The sequence below is a fragment of the Calypte anna genome, chromosome 1 (assembly GCF_003957555.1).
Source record: "Calypte anna isolate BGI_N300 chromosome 1, bCalAnn1_v1.p, whole genome shotgun sequence".
In the NCBI taxonomy this organism is placed as follows: Eukaryota; Metazoa; Chordata; class Aves; order Apodiformes; family Trochilidae; genus Calypte; species Calypte anna.
This window is the reverse complement of record NC_044244.1, coordinates 105,901,588-105,918,959: the sequence shown is the minus strand read 5'-3', so window position 1 is coordinate 105,918,959 and position 17,372 is coordinate 105,901,588. Positions and strand designations below refer to the sequence as shown.

General features: G+C 40.2%; 1 protein-coding gene across 1 annotated transcript in view; it reads left to right on the top strand.

Moving 5' to 3' along the window:
• The window catches only part of URB1 (URB1 ribosome biogenesis homolog), a 55,418-nt gene that overhangs the window by 20,329 nt on the left and 17,717 nt on the right, over positions 1–17,372 (top strand). The window contains exons 14-26 of the mRNA XM_030468095.1: positions 1,284–1,396; positions 2,613–2,732; positions 5,912–6,028; positions 6,673–6,811; positions 7,904–8,074; positions 9,294–9,490; positions 10,070–10,294; positions 10,793–10,972; positions 11,966–12,821; positions 14,031–14,232; positions 14,435–14,612; positions 15,797–15,855; positions 16,633–16,832. Coding sequence (XP_030323955.1) covers positions 1,284–1,396; positions 2,613–2,732; positions 5,912–6,028; positions 6,673–6,811; positions 7,904–8,074; positions 9,294–9,490; positions 10,070–10,294; positions 10,793–10,972; positions 11,966–12,821; positions 14,031–14,232; positions 14,435–14,612; positions 15,797–15,855; positions 16,633–16,832 — 2,757 coding nt within the window. The remainder of the gene's footprint in view (positions 1–1,283; positions 1,397–2,612; positions 2,733–5,911; positions 6,029–6,672; positions 6,812–7,903; positions 8,075–9,293; positions 9,491–10,069; positions 10,295–10,792; positions 10,973–11,965; positions 12,822–14,030; positions 14,233–14,434; positions 14,613–15,796; positions 15,856–16,632; positions 16,833–17,372) is intronic.

Here is a 17,372-nt window from a genome sequence, read left to right as displayed (position 1 = left end):
GGTCAAGACTGAACAGGTCTCTAGTTTCCTGGATCCTCCTTCTGTCCCTTCACATTTACTAAGCTAAAAAAAAGGGGCATTGTACAAAAAAAAAACCCAACCCTCTGGATCAACTGTCTCATGTGTGAGGTTTTTCCACCTTCTGTCAAGGAATGTTTAATGGGTTTGTGTAGTTGGTGACTCAACAAATCACATAATCTATTTATCCCATTATTTCATGCATTGGTCTTAGCTTTTGTTTTCAAAATGGACAGAAGGTGGGACACCTTTTTGTGTGGCAGAAAACTCTTTGTTGGCATGTTTTATTACAGTATGAAAGAGAAAGTTGAATAGAATAGAGAATAAAATTCTCAAACAAATGTAATGAAGTGATCTTGGATGTTATTTTTTTGAAACATGATAGGGTAGAAAATGATGGTATAAATTAATCTTGAAACTTCCTTCCCTTAGATGCCAGCTTGAGACTTCTGTCATTCCTTCCCGTCACTGTTTGAAACATAAATTCCAAAAGCAGCATATTTTTCTATCTTGTATCAATATGTGGTTTACACAGCTGGTACAGTTTTATTGTTTGGTCTTACTATTGGCTAAATTTCGTAGTGATGCTGCATTTTTAATTTTTATTGTTCTCTCTCTAATGTGGACCACAGAGACACTACACAGACTATGAAAAGCACACTGACACCAAAGCTTTATACAGCTTATATCTCTGTGTAGCTTAACTACAATTAAAGAGTGGGCAGGTAAATTTTTGGAGCACCCTGAGGTTCTCTGCACAGCTATGTGATCTGTATGGTGAATAATTCTGAGGCTATGCCAAAGCAGTTACTGTGAGCAGGTGATAAAAGTGGTGCAGGGAGAGACACAAGTGTTAAGTTCCTCTTCCTGTAGTAAATATCATAACAGTGTAAATAATAAGTATTAAAGTTTTTATAGTAAATATTAAACTTAAATTGTATACTTTGGTCCCCAGTTTGTCTGTCCTGTAGAACACAGCTTTTTTGTGTTACTGAGACTGATGTAAGAGGTTATGTATTCCACTGCATCAGCAATGGTTCCCCTTGTGCCAGGGGCAGGTGTTAAACTCTCCTTGCTGAGGGGTTGGATTCCAGCCCTAGTTTGGCCAAACATAATTGTAGTATGCCTGGGAATCTCAGGCATAGGAATTTGTGGATTGCCATCTTATCTCACAGTGGTAGTTTGAAACCCTAAATGATGGGTGATGCTGAACTCTTAGGAAGATATACCAAAGTAAAGTTGATTTTATTGTTTTAAAATCTCAGGTATCGTCACTGAAAAGGGTCTCCGAGAGGAAGTCCCACCTGTTCTGCAGCACCATATACTGAAAGTGGCTTTGGAACTTCCTGCAAATAAATTTGCCTGGTTTAGGGTACAGGTAAGAGACTTCAAGGCAGATTTATGTTTCTTTGGACTGTTGTCCTCAAGTCTTTACATCTGGCACTGCCTAGTTTTAAACTAGTCCCAGTTACTTCTTTTAGGAGGTGATTGATTTTGTAAAATCAAAAGGAATTTTATAGTCTTGGCATTAGTGAAGAAACCCTTCTAAGCTGAAAAGTTTTTCTACAAGGACAGATTTTTTTTTTCCTCCCGGGAGAGGCCTGGACAAGGTTCCTTCTCTTCTTTTTGTCCATAGAGAGGGGCAATAGTGAGAATTTTTTAGTTTCCACTTCTCTGGAATGCCTGAGATTTCAGACCTAGCAAATGAACTGCTGATGGGAGCCATCCCACCCATTCTCAGGGAAGACTGTGGCATTGTTATGCCTGTTCCTCCTCTCCATAATTACTGGAAACCTGCAGGGTCCTTCTCTTTTTTTTTTTTTTTTTTTTTTTTACTACAGGCCTGTAAAATAAGGGAGGTTTAGAGAACTTCATGTCTGGAGAAGGGAGTGGGCCTAGCTCTGGGCGTAAGCAGATAGTCTCATGGTGTTGTGGTTTGTAGGAGATTTTTCTCTCATGAGGAGAGTTAAGAGCAAGCAAAAGAAAACCTTGAAACAGACAAAGAAGCTAAAGTATTTTCTTGTGGCTTTGGCCTTCCAGTATAGAAAGGTTTTAAAAGAAAAGATAAAAGCTACATCTGGTGATATTACAGAGGATTACAGTTGTTGGACATCAAATGCAAGTCAGTGAGAAAAGTAGATGAGGTAGATGAAGGACTGTCATTTGATGTTCAGATAGTGTTCAGCATCTCTGTGACTTGCATTGTTTTGCTGTTCTTTGGAAATCAGTCTCTTAAATGATAGTATTTCTTATTGAGACAGGACTTGCAGGAAATGTGAATTATTATTCAGATAGAACAGAAGGGATAACAGAAATAGAAATAAGGATGTATGTCTAGGGAGGAAAGTGGCTTTGTCTTGCACTCAGATATTAGTTGATGTTTCTGTTACTCATCTCTTCTTTCACCTTCTTCTTCTTCACCCCTCTTCCTGTCTCACTGAATACAAAGTAGTATAAATATTCCCATTAATTTCTGGCCTTGTTTTTTGGGGGGCAGGTATATAAAATAATATACTTTTATTACGTATCTGCTTCAGCATAATCATGTACAGTGTTGATGTTACCAGAGGTATTTCAATATATTTTTCTTTTAGGATATTTCTGAGACAGAGAAGGTATCTGGGGAAAAATCAGTATTCTATTTACTGATGAAAATGTTTGTTACAAGTAAGCATTCTCATCTGAAAATTTCAACCAAAAAACTGATCATCAAGGTAAGTGTTTGATCTGAAATGTCAGGATATTCACTGTATCCCATTAATCTGAAATCTCTGTGTTCTAATGTTTTTCTTAAAGCAGGTACCTTTGTTAGCTAAAAATTCTATAAAAATAAATACTGTAAACTGAATTTGATGCAACAGTTGATAAAATAGTAAGGAAAAGGTCTTTAATGTTTGCCCACTTCCCTCAGCTGAATTTATAATGATACTGTAATAAACCAATTTAGCTTGTACCTGTAAAGGTCTTGAACATGGGTCAAGAAGAGATTATTTTTGATGTTTCTTTTCTGTCCTTGTTTATTTAATTTGTACTTCATCACTCAAGCCTTCCTAAACCATTAGCTAAATAGTTCTATTTGTTGCAGTCTGATACAAGCTCTGATTCATGGAGTACTTTTGTCTTAAAAATAATTAAAATACCCTTCTGTACATTTAAATATATTACCTGACTTTTCAGAATTTCTGACCAACTACAAATCTCATGAGGGCACGGGCAGCTGTGAGTTCTAAATCTTTTTAAAAATGGACATCTTTTACTTACACAAGTAGGGGTAGGGACCTGCATTAAAAGCAAACCCATCGGGACAGCTGTGTCTCCACAAGAGAAAATCAAAAAATCTGTTCTAAGGCCTTAACAGGACTCCTTGTGCAGCGTTCTGTAGTAATAACGGCATACAGGTTTGTCCACAGCTTTTTGCATTTCAAAGTTACAGTGATTGAATGAGTTTTTAGTTGCCCTTTATCCCTGCAAGATTAGAGGCAGGTTAATTTTGCCTCACAGTAATGAATATATCAATTAAAAGCTACATGGTACAGTTTTTCTTGTGTATTTGGATTCTTTTGCTGAGCGGAGACGTGGGCTGCCTAAGTCATTCTTGTTTCCTCTTTTAGATTCAGTCCATTTCATTTTCTCTGGAGGGAACACAGGAGCAGTGAAGTTAGGGCAGTTATGTCAGCAGAAAGACTGCTAAGAATAGATTTTAATGACTGTGTTTTGCTTATTTTTCAACACAGTGCCATATAATCGGAAGGCATGTTTTTGGATTTCACATTCTGTTCCTGCCTGTTTTCATGAGAGCTTCAAGTGTATTTCTGTTTCAAGGCTTTGCCAAAAATAGTTAATTATTTAAAAATGAATCCCTTTTCTCCCCTTTCTTCAAATGAATTACCCTGTCAGATTCATGCAAGCAGAGGTGTTACTTTTGTAGCTTGTGGTGGTGTACACATAGTAAATGTAAAGCAAATGAGCTGTGATAGATTCCCTTGTATTTTGTGTGTGGGGAGAAACAAAAGCATGGGTTCATCCTGCGTAATTACAGTCATTTAATGTAGATGCTAGACTTAGAAAGCTGTTCAAGGTTTCTTCTTTTGTTACCAGCGAGGGACAGCTGCTTCTACCACTGCACAGTTTGAATCACCTTGTCTTCCAGACAGCCATTCCGTCCTCTTCTTCTCCTTCCTTTTCTTCTTTTACAGACAAAGCATGGTGTCACCAAGTTCCTAATGTTAAGTGCCTCAGATAAGGACCTGAGTTTAGAAAACATGAAAATGGGCAAAAATTTTAAATATTTTAATGGCTATCACCTGATTGGAAAAATTGCGTCTTCCATACCACCCACAGCAACCTTGTGTGTGCCTGTGCTTCTTTCTGGACCTGGCTGTAGTCATGACCCCACTGTTCATTTATTTGACTGTTTGCCCATCAGCCTAGCTCTTTTAAGCACAGGTAGCCTGATTTAGATTTAAATTAGCAGTGAATTTCCTTTATATTGCATCAGTAGTTTTCAAAAACCCTTCTTCATGCTGTTTTTAAGGTTATAGTGCTTTTTGTTTCTTGCTGTAATGGTGTAAAGATGTTCAGCACCCTTAGAGCAGCCTAGCCTGCTCCCATGAAATCAGATTCACTTAGATGGAGGGAACGAATGCTTTGTGTCCAGGCATCTTTGACTTCTGTAGGGTTTATGCTGACTAGAGTACAGGCAGCAAAAGAATTTGATGTGGTTGGACCAGAAGCCCTGCTAGTGTTTATCTTGCCTTTTACCTCTGTCTGTGCTCTGGGGGGAGCTTCCTTACCAGTGGGTGAGACAGTGCTGTAGCTCCTGTAGCAGGGGACATATCTTGTGTTTCAGGCTGCATGATGAGTCTGGGGACACTCAAGCTATGCTAAAGCTTTCCAATAAATAAGGCTCTTTTGCAGGCTGGGACCAGCAGGGTGGATTGGCCCTGGCTGTGGCTCTGTGCTATAGCTGGCTCTCTTCCTCCGTGCCTCTGCACTGTATGCCTTGAGCAGTAGAGCAGCAGAGAGGCTGCTGAAGTGAGCAGCACTGCAGGTAGCACAGCAGCCTCTGGATTTGGTGTGTGCTGCCATGGCAAGTGCTGAAGCAGGTACTGTGCCCAGTGTGCCTGTAGAAGTCTTCTGTTCCAAATGCATGGGAAGGAATACTGATAGTGAGATTAACATGTGCTTGCTGGCCAGCCCAGTGAATAGCTGTTGGCAGCATAATTGATTGGAGGGCATATGGAATCCATCCCATACACATGGCCAACTTTGAGTAATCAAGTGAAGTTGTACTGGGTCTGTGCTGCAGACAGCAAGGAGGAGAGGCTCTGAGAAGCCATGAGCAGAAGGCAGTTGCTCTTAGCTGATTTTCCCAGTTGTGAGAGAGTAAGCCATGCCTTGGCTCTCAGACACTCTTAGAGCCCTCCTTTCACTGCCCCATGACTGCTTCTTGCCCTGTTCTGTGTCTGGCAGAGTTCAGTGGGTTTGGTTTGTCAGCTGTAACACAGTCATGCCTCATTTCTTACTGCTCTTGCTGTGCTGGGAGAGCAGTAAGCAAACAGCCATGATAAGGGCACTAGACCTTGGTTCCAGTTACCGCAAGGTCAGATGACAGAGTCTTGAGAGGTTTTATTATCAAAAAATTCATTCAGTTCTGCAGTTAGAGTGGTCCTGGTGAGTGGGAATAGGGGCTCTTGAATTGCAGGTGTGAGAATGACAGATAACTCTTTTCATCAACCTGTTCTTTTTTTATTTTCAAAGGAAGAGAAAACATAAAGTTGCTATATGAAAAGATATGTGCTTTGGGGGGTTTTGTATTTTAGAGTGGGTTATTTGGTTTTGTTTGGTTTTTTTTTTACCATTCCCCCCCCTCCCCTTTTGTTTTTCTGAACAGGTTTTACGTGACAGTGGAGTATTTGAGTACACGTGGAAAGAACTTTCAGTTTGGCTAGAACACTTGGATAAGACAAAAGAAGACAAAAAGGAAGCAGTGATTCAGTTTTTGGAAAGGGTAACGGTGGTTACAATTAGCTGGATAAACAATGTCAAGAACAGCATTAATGGAAACTTAATTGTCTTGTTGCTATTTTTGAGAAACCTGTCTAAGATCAGTGAATGAATTCTGAGAAAAGCAGCATTTGTAATTCTTTATAGAGAGCTGAAACCTTTCTTGTCTTGGGTGGGAGGACAGCAAAATAATTTTGAGGAAAGTTAAATCAAGAAAGCTATGTTGTTATTACAGCATTGCTTATATAAAGGTAGTGTTGCATGGGCTTAGCTCTTATCTTTTTTCTTTATGTTGCAATACCCGGCAAAATTATCAGACCTGAGTTAATTGTAATGTTTTACAAGAAAAGCTGACATTTCCTGTTTTAATTTTCAGGATGTTAAATGCCCGGTGCATCCTTTTCATTGTGTTTTCTCTAGGGATTCAGTCTGTGGTAGCACTTAAGGTGCAAAATCGCAGCAGATGTTTCTTTTTCCATCTGACCCAGTGTCCCATCCATAGCAGTAACTGTAGGCAGATTCCTACAGAAGTACTTGGGAGTTGTTCTCCTAAAACTTTCCCAGCTTCCATCCACTTCTCTCATAACAATACATGGTTCCTGTAGACCTAATAGCCTTTGCACTTTCTCTCTTAATGTTTGTTAACAGATCCTGTTGAAACTGGTGACAAACCCCTATCCATATACAGATAAAGCAGCAGACCTTGTTCAGGAAGCCAGCATGCTCCAAGTTAATATGTTGAAACAGGACTCTGATAACGTCAGCATCCCTATCTCTCACATTGATGGTATGTGGTGATAGTCTCAATAGCAGAGAATTCCAAGACTTTGTGATAAATTCTTTAGCCCTAATTGCAGCCCTGATCTGCAAACTTGACAACTGATAACTATAGGAAACCTGCTCTACGTAAGGACCTACAGGATTCAGCCCTACATTTGTGTTTAGTACCAGAAGTACTGACTTAGAGTCTGAATTAGTTACCACTGTAACCTCAAAAGTTGTTTGCAATGTAGTTACTTTGTTTCAACAGTATTTTCAGTCTCTCTTTGGGCTCCTGCTGCAGCATTTTCTAACTAAAATAAAAACTGTTACACTTCCTCTTCTTGGGCCTGCTCATATCTGTTCATTGAGGAGAAAAAGGGCTGGAGTGCCCAGGGAAATTTCTTACTCACAGTCACATGGCTGGAGTTTTGCTGCTTCTGCTCTCTGGGACCAGTCACAGCCCTACTGCAAACAAAGTAAAAATTCTGCTGATGTGGACACTTGGGTAACTTACCATGTGCTGGCTGTTCTGATAGAACAGTCCAGGATTTTGCAGTATGTAAGAGTATGATAATTGAGGAAGCTTAACACTCGGTACCAGATGGATCAATTGCCTTGAGCTGACTGTTTCAGAGATGTAATTCCAGCCACACAATGCACTGTATTTTCTTGATATGTTGAAGCTCTCTGTGACTCTTTCATGACCGGTTTCTCTCGCGTCTTGGAGAAGCTCTCCGAGGACTGCACAGGATGTTCTTTCAAGGGCAAAGTGGCTGCTTCCTTCATACATCCTCATACACATTTCCTGTCACTGTTAAGCTCTGTCAGTCCTTATCTGCTGCCATCATGGTAGTATGTGATACACCTCTGTCCTTCCCTTACTTCTGCCAGCTGGGCAGCAGAGTTGAAAGGCAAAAAGTAAAGTTAAGCATAGTGTAAGAGACAGTGATTTTTACAGTTGCATTTGCTGTTAAATTGCTAGACAAATATGTCTTTCATCCTTTTTTTATGCTTAGGGAATTAGAAACTCCCTCATATTCCTGGAGTGTTGGATTCTACCTCTCTTGTTTTCTGGTGAGTCTGAATCTTTTGCTTACATTTTTTCTTCACTTAACAGATGTCCTGGATATGGTGGATGTCCTAATTGAGGGCAGTGATGGCTTAGATGAAGAAATTGGTTTCGCTTTAAATGAAGACATGGTTATCCAAACGTTTCCATTCAGTGCTGTTGTCCCTGCTGCATTAGAAGCCAGGAATGTACTGTTGCTTCAGACTGAAAATGGAACAGGTACAAACTTCTTGGTTTCAATGTATCATTTATCCTAGTGTAGTATGCCTGAGACCATTCTTACCCATTAAGCACCTTAAGACATTTTATTATCTTGGTTGCAACCAGAAGAAGGTGCAGATCCATGGTCTTACCTGCTCAAGGGAGACCTTAAAGTTTATGTGGTGCTGCTCTCTTTTTTCCTGACCCTATAAGGAGCTCACTCTTAGTTTTTGGAGTAAGGAAAATAAATTAAAATGCAGGTATTCTCTTAACTCATTTGACTCCAGGGAGCTCCTGCTGTGGGAAACAGACTTTCCCAATGTTGAAAAAAGAGACCACCCTTCTCATGTGAGATGTGAAGGAGCTGAATGACCCCCTACTTTGAGTACAGTATGGAGGAAACTGAGGAGCAGTGTTGAGACACTCCTGTCCCTCTGTGGACAGTGCTCACCTGGAAGCAGTTGCACTTCAGTAACAGTGTTCTAAGCACAGGGTATGCAGAGCATGAGAGGAAGGGGGTTTCAGTGATTGTAGGCAGATGTTCTGAGACCAGTCAACAGGGGAGAGGGGAGTGGGCTGTTGAATAGAAAAGGAATGTGTTTTCCAGAAAACTGCTTCAGAGATAAAGCTGCAGGACTGAATGTTGCAAAGTTCTACCACCTCCTTAAGGAGAAGATTTGGTGGAGTGAGGAGTCACAGTTGGCCTCAGAGAAGCATTGGCCAGCCCCACAGCATCTCACTAAGTCATGTGTATATTTGGCTGTTGAGTAGCACCTGGGATGGGACTGAAAGTCCCAGTTCTGAATGAAAATCCTCCATATTTAAGCAGTGTGTGTTAACCTGTGCATATTCTCCCTTGAACAAATCAGTTCTCCTCATAGGTGGTGCTTTGCTGGGATCCTTTCCATCAAAGCACAACATAGTGAAGGCATAGTAAGTTTTATGCTTGTCTGGAAGGAAGCAAGCCAACCTGAGCATGTATCTTAAAGAGGGATGATTATGTACTTCATCAAGGACCATTGTATGGAGAATTTTTTCTGGTACCTCAGTGTGAGAGGAACAGTTGTCTCACTTATCACAAACACCTTTTAATCCGATTCAATCCTTTTTAATCCTAGTATTGTTCTAAATGATGCTCTATGGCCTCTTGCACAGGCCTTAAGGGCAGAGGTTTGCTCTAGTGGTGGTGCCCATGCTTCTGTAAGTGTAAGTTTAACTTTTTATTGTGCATTTCTAGGAGCACACATCATAGACTATCTTACTGGTGTCTTCACTGATCTCCTGCACTCTCAGAGAGAACCCCTTGCCCTCTGCTTGATGTTCCAGCTCTATGATAAAGAACTTCAGTCCCTGAAAGTTACTAAGTATCCTCAGCTCTACCAATTTAACCAGTACTATAAACTCTGGATACCCCAGCAATCTCAGGAACCCCTGGTATGAAATACCTGAAGTCACCTGAATGCTTGGGCCAGTATTGCTATAAAAGCTTTCAGTGTGTGAAGGTTATATTTCCATGAGAAAATGTATTACATTAGGCTAATTTCGTATTGCTTCTTGATCACACTGGGACGCACATTTGCTCAAGGCCTTTTCTGTAATGAGACAAGAATCCTGTGCTGTGGGTGGGAAATGGAGCCAGGGCTCACAGGTTGTATGCAGTCACCCAGACCACAGCTCCTCATCAGGCACACTGCACACTGTAGGATAATGTGTGTTGTGACCTGAGGAGCCAGTTCACAGGGGTTGGAGTTCACCCAGGTATGGCTTGGGAATGCATGGACCAGCTGTACTGGAAGTTGCCCTGTTTTGCTGTTAGCCCAGCAGTGGCCATGTACAGATTTGCCATGGGACACCTTTGACTATCTTTGTGATAGCAGGACTGTATATGTGTGTTTCTGGAGCTTTACTCCAGCTTTTAGCACAGAACTAGTTTCAAAATAGAAGTAATTAAAGAAACTTCTGATTCATACTCACATTTTATTTTTCTCCTGTGTTTTTTTCCATTTTAAACAGTTTAAAAAGCACAAAGAGGTACACAAAGAACCTGCTGTGGCCCTGGATTCTGTATTTACCATTTTGCTAAAGAATGCCTATGAGAGAGGAAGCAATACCTTGCTGGAAGACAATATCCAAACAAAATTGAGAGACTTGGCTTCCCAGATCCTGCCTGAGCAGCTGTTGTTAGGAGTAAAGCATGTGTTGCTATACCTGAAATCCACAGTGGAGAACTTTGGCAGTGTAAGCAATATTGTGATGATATTGTGCATTTGTTTGTTTCCTTTAAGTGCAGCGAGTGCAAATCACCTGGCTATTAAAGCTTAAGGATCCAGTTCTGGTTTTTTTTTCATGTACTCAGCTTTTACAGGCTACAGAGCACCATACAGAGTTGCTCCTAATTTTTGAACAAATGTCTGTCCTTCTAATAATTGAGGAGTCTTGGACTTATTTTGTATGGATTACCTTGCTGACTCCTGGTTTTAATCCAGCTCTGGGTCTCCATAAGAGGCCTTTTCAGAGACTGAAGTTTGCTGACCTGTGTTATACCAAAAGTCAGTGTAAATGAAAATCTATAATCCAATTATATGGCACACTGAGACTTTTCTTAGAATCGGATTTTTACAGAGGTGAGTGATTCCTTCCCTCTGTAATCTAGAAATTGTAATCTAGGAAAAAAAGGTTATAATCTAGGAAGTTCATAGTTAATTTCCATTATTTTCTGTGTCTGTGTTTTCACAGCTTAGTAAAACTTCTGGTCCTCACCTCCTTGACCTCTATACGGACCTGCTGAGAAGCTTGTTGTGCCGGGGAAATCAGATAGAGTTGGATAATCAGCAGAAAAGAGAAGACCGTCAGGCTGAATCAGATCTCTTTATGGATGAGGAATCTCTGATTGCAGAGGAGACTTCAAATGACAAGGTACCAAATCCTTTGACACACCAGAAGCTCATCTGTTAGTAAACTTTGATTTGATTGATTCTGTAGGCAAATAGTCTTATGTTTTGCTGATTCGTTTATTAAAGCAAATTATCTTAAACATGAAATACTTTTGAGCACAAATTCTGTTGATGTATTGTCAACAACCACCAAGACATGGAATTGGCTAAATGTGACAGAGAACAGGAGATGTAGCAGGGATCAGGCTTTGTGAGTGCCATGGCTTGGTAATTGAGGATTGTCTTGGTCATGAGGATCCTTGGGATTTCAGTTAGTATTCAAGTGTGTCTGTTACATGCTCACTGTATAAGGGCTTGAATAAGATTTTGTTGCTTTGTAGAAGCATAACTATGGCTTTTGCCAGGTCCTCAGGATGACAGGGAGAGAACAGGGTATTGTACAATGTACATTTCAGAGAGTTGTATTGAGTGGAAGGAAATAGGTTGATGTGGAGGGATGCTGTTAAGATCTAGGAGGTGGATTTATGAACTTTGAGCGTGTGGTCCAGCAGTTACAAACCATGGGAGATTTGACCAAGCTGCATCATCCACAGTCTCACCCCTGATCTGGAATACAGTCAGGAGAGGTCCTGACAGAGATTGCTCACCTTTGCAGAAGAAGTTCTATTCCCTAAGCCTTGTGTAAAGCCGAGTTATGCAAACTGTGTACTTTGAGGAATGAGATGTTTCCCCCTTTCATCTGTTTTTTAGATTTGTGGAGATTAGAATGGAATTGTATTGACAAACCCCACAATATACAGTTTTCCCCTGGAAATATGCTTAGGCATGTGAAGAGGGAGGGCATACTTCCTCACATGATTAATGTTGGAAGAATGGTAATTTGTTAATACTTTTATCCTCTGACCAATTAATAGATAATTTCATGTTCAGTAATTGTAATAAACATGCTCTGGAAAACAGGCAGATGAATGCTGTAATTACCCATTCAGTGATAATGTTAAACCATTTGTTTCAGACACTAGAAGATACACTCATGTTGATTTTCAGACATCCCACACTGGAGAGTTGGTTCCTGGCTTTAGAGCAACGTTCTCTTCCTCAGCACAGTTTAAACCCTGTCACTGTGAAGCTCCTGTCTGCTCACCTCAATTCTGGTGTGCTACAGCTGCTGAAAACAGGTGCCCCGATGCTACAAAGCATGGACCAGAAACATGTGTTGTCAAAGTATTTTGAAGCTATCACAAAAAGTGTCATGAAAGAGCTACAGGCTGCAGGTAAAGACAGAAACCAGATCTCTCCCAAGAAGTCTCACCAGCTGGAGTCTCTGGAGGAGCTGCACATGTACATGGATGCAGCTCAGCTGAAGGAGATCACTTTAACCATGCTGCGACTTCCTGAGATGAGCTTGACTACTCAGAAATCTGAAAAATCCCCTAAAAAAGGGAAACAGTTAAGCTTCTATGGACAGATTTTGGTGCAGCTGCTCACAGAGAGCTACCAAAGGCAGCCTCGGCAAGGAGAACTACTGCTATCCACTGAGCACGTTAAGGCTTTGGGAATACTGATGTCAGCATCAGCCAGCAAAGATCTGGAGAAAGTTTTCCTTCACACTCTCCAGAGTGAGCCAGTCCTTGCACATGCAGTTGGTGTAGAGGTGCATATTCACTGCCTTAACCAGAGGTCAAAAACCTCCCTTGCTATTGTGGGCATGCTGATAAAACACTGTAGGACTCACCTGCTGCAGTTTGAGCTGTGGTGCCTGAGCAGTGCCACTGTGAAGTACCTCAAGAAAAACATGGAAAGCCTCCTTCCGCTCATTGATGTGTATTTGCAGTGCAGAGACCACTATGATTTCACTCGACCTTCTGCAGGTAAAGCCACAACTGATTCCCATTTGTGATTTGGGAGCAAATTCTCAGGGTAGATTCTCTTGGCCTTAAAATCTCAGATGCTCTGACCAGTAAATAGAGGAGATAAAAGTTACATATCTTCTTATTATTCTCTTATTAGCACCTCTGCAGCTTGAATGTAAAGGACTGTAATGAAGCTTGGATATTAGACTGAAGCAAAGTACTCACACAGTTGCTGTTGTCCAGTTTTCTCTTCTGAAGCCCTTATTTAATATTTAGCATATGTATCCATCTTCATGCTTATCTTAGTTTAGTATAGAAAGTAAAAAATATTTTCTCAAGCATATATAGAACACTCTCTGGTGATTGGAATGCTATAGCCATATGTTTTTGGAGAATGTAAGCTTTTACAAGTGTAAGAATCAAAAGCTTTCATTTAAAATAAATCTCCAAATATAGCTTCCTATAGTAATGCCTTCCTAAACTGGCAGTCTAAAACTTTCTGAATCAACAGCAGCATTCAATTGACAAGGCTGTTAAATTTTCTACCAGCAAAACTATGAATTATGATTCAACTTGGCCACTTTGATTTAATTTCTCTTACTTCATAGAAAAGTGAATAGCTGCAGGAATAGGCTTACTGTAGCTCTTGGTGGAGAAGGCTGGCTCTATTCAGGAGAATTTCAAGTAGTGAGAAGTCCATGTCAGCACACAGGAAAGTAGAAATGATGGTTAAGGAACTAAGCCTCTGTCTGGCACCTTGTGTATGTTGATGATTTTGTGTTTGAACACTAGAAGGGGAAACTGCTGTCTGACTGCCTAGATTAATAAGGTGTCCATGAGCTGTCTGTTGATGTGAGAGAAAAAAATCCTTTGAGCCCAAGGTCAGAGAACTGCTAAGGTTTCATCCTTCCTGAGGTGCAAGGACAAGACTTCTTATCAGGAAGTTGTCCCTCTTTTGAAGATTTGCATTGTTTACCCATGTCTAATCATCTCAGCCATGTAGCAAGTGGTTGGCTGGTACACATGTTAAATGAACTGCTGCTGTCTGCTAATCTGCAGGGTGCACTTCTCTGTTGCAGATTAGCAGCTCCTATAGTATGATTTCCTAGAAACTAAGTAATCTGGGACTTGATTAGAAAAGCGATTTGGGATTTTTGTAGTGATGAGTCTGCTGTTGCTTAAGAGACTTAAATGATGAAAGCTGTGCCCCCTGCTCTTTCCCAACAGTTGTCTCAGCTGTTATACCTGTCTTGAGGAAAGCTCTGTGGAAGGAGCTCTGTGGTGTATTGGAAGACACAGAAGCATCACATGAGACCAGTGTGAAACTGCAAGTTGTTTCAAAGTTGTTGCCATCTTCAGAAAGCAAAGAGCTGAGAAATCTTATTGACCAGCTTCCTGCTGCTCTTGAGAAAGCAGAATCTAATGAGAGGTAGGCAAATCCAGTTACTCTGTTTCAGAACTAGGTTTGGCTTATAAAGCATTGTGAAAGATATGCATGAATGCAAATGTTGTGAACAAAAATTAGCATCTTCTCAGAGAGTCTGCCACTTCAAAGCCGTGGCAACAAGGCATGCTTAGCATATACAAAAGTGTGTTCCAATGTTAATAAATACATAAATATTTTTCTGCAGTTGGACAGTGGCAGATGCCATATCTAGAGTGCTTGCAAACTCTGAAGAGCTGCATTCCTGGAGGAGACGCCTGTTATCAGCCTGCATAAAGGGGTTAATTGCCATGTACAATAGCAGTAAAGATGAAAGCAAGCAGGAAGTGGAGAGGTCCATGCTGCTGAGGCTAGAACAGTTATTGGTGAGACTTCTTTTTATCTGCATTGCCAGAATGTGACTGTGTGTGCATGTGTTATTGTGCTCTTGTATCTTGGGTAAACGTAGATTGGACTTTATTTTCTGTTTTATGTATTATGGCTTCAAAGGGCTTTTAATAGCTTTTCCAGAGTTAACTTAGCCCTCCTAATCCCTTATAAGAAGCATTTTTGAGTTGTTCTTGATAATTGCTTTCTGCTAACAGTCCCCATTGAAAATCAGGGTTTGAGGTGTTCAGGAGTTGAAAATCAAAGGTTGCCAATGGATGTTTTCAGATTAAAAAAAAAAAAAAAAAAAAGTGATATGGACACTTCTGAAAAGACCCACTAGCCATGCTCTCTGATGTTTGTGTCAGAATATGGTTGAGCATAGGTTGACATCTGGCCTTTGATCATCAAGCACACTACTTCATCATTCAGCCGCTACTACTTTTTTTAATTTTAATTCTGTAAAGTAGGCAGATCCATGTAAGATGTAAAAATGAAGGTCTCTGCAGGCATTGAATGCTTTTGACCTCTTGCTGGCTTCTGGTGAGACTCCCTTTTAGGACATGAGTGTGCAGGATGGGAGCTTTGCAGGACCTGTGGGCCCACCTCATGGTGTTCATCCTAGTGGTGCTCACAGGCACTGAGGAGGGCAGCGCCTGCTGTTACTGGGACTGCTGGCATGTGCAGCTGTCAGTCTCCTGCACAAACTAATTGTGGTTGATGGCATTTCAGAGAGGATCAGTTTTTGTAAAGAACACGTATACCCTGCCATGTGTAAAGGTTGGCTAGATTAAGCACGTTGTAGTTGCACAAAAACCTATTACCTGATTCTCCTGCTTTGGATTTGCCAACTTTTTATTCCTTTCACACTTTGGGAGTGTGGAGAGTTTCAGGACTCTGGGTTTGTTGGTACCTGCAGACCAGCTTACTTTTTAAATTTTATACAGCCCATATCCTACTTTTGCAACCAGGACCAACAAAACAAGACTTGAAGTTTCATTTGAGTCTGGAGATAGGACTGCTGTACCCAAGAGCTTTCTTCCCTGTTATCTTTTGATTGACATACCTGAGTGTTTGATTTGCATATTGTGAACATGTCTGTTGAACAAAATTGCAGGCCTTGATCATCTGTAGAAGCTGTGTGTGCTAAATGTAAAACATCTGTTTTCGTTTTCATGTACAGTGCGCTGTTGAAGAAGTGAACCCAGATGACTGGTACAGCTTTGTGAAGACAGGACTCAAGTAAGTAATTCTGAGATGCACCAAAGGTGCTGTAGGAGAGATTTATATCCACTTGGCCTTGTTGCTGCACCGTATGGAAACACCCTGTTTCCCTTGAGTTCAGTGAGCTTTGATAATGCTCCTTGTTTTTCAGGATGCACTTCTTGTCACATCCACTGTTACCACTGGATCCTAAACCTGCACAACTACAGGCAGATAGGGATTTTGTTGCCCCAGTTACCATAACTAATTTAGCTAAGTAGATAGCTCAGCTACCTTCTTTTTGAATAGCAGAAAGATTTATGCTCATACAGTTATCTTTATTTAAAGTATTTCTGAATACAGTTCATATGAAAACAGAATCAGGTCTCTCACCTTTCAATGTGAACCATTTATTTAAATGAATTTTTTAAAAAGAAATACAGAATAAAATAAATAAAAACCAGTTTAGGATAATGTTAGCTTCTATGGAGGTAGAAATGTTAATCTGAAGGGTTGCTGTCTGAAGGGTCACTAGGCAAAATCCTAATCTTTTATTAAGATCAGCACAGTTACAAATAGGGCTATGTGTGGGTTCTTGTTTCTACTTTTATAATTAAAATACCAGTATATCTTAAAAAAGATTGAATCAAAAGTAACTTGGGTGAAGAGCTGCATGTGTTTCCATTTTTAAAATTTTGTTTTGTTTTTACTAAGTTTGCTTTCTTTGCAACGTTTTCATGTCTTAAAACATATTTTTTTTTCAAGCAGTTTTCCTTCTGGTTGGGTCTGACTGTTCTATGATCCTTGCTTCTAAAGGTACCGCTACAGAGATGAAGCATTTCTGAAAGTTCTGAACATTGCTATTCAGTTATTATACAAGGAAGAATCCTCACTTAGTCAGAGATTAGTCAAGCTCTCCAAACTTCACATGATGGTCACGCAGCACTCTCTATTTTTGTCAGCCATACTGAGGTCAAGAGAAGAAGAAGAAGAAGGCATGAACATCCAGACAAGAGGTGTTTTTTTCCTTCTTCTTTCCTTTACTATATTTGGTAATCTGGTCTTTCTTGCAGTATAGTCTGTTCATCCAGTAACCTGTCCACCTACATATACTTGCAGAGATATTTAACAATTCCAGCATATTAGCATTTTGTTTTGAATTCTACCTCTACTTCGGTCTAAATGTTGCATTCATTTTATAGCTGCCAGCTTTAAACACTGATTTTTTTCCTAAAACTACTGAAAAAGTGGGTTTGGGGTGACTTTTTTTTTTGTTTGCTTTTTATCCCTGTTGAAATCTATTAATTTATTCTTCTGGTTTCTGTGAGGCTTTTAGTATACAATCACAAAGTGCACACAGGTTCTGTTAGAAACATGTGTGACAGAAACCCTCATTTTAAAATAAGTTGGTACAGAAGATTTTAATTTGATTTTGCAAATTGTCTAAAAAATGTTAATTTAAATGATGTGTATGTGATACTGCAACCTTTCATGACAAGGATCCCCCCATGAGTAATATAATTCGGGTGATAGTTCATGTGTAGGATTAACTCTTT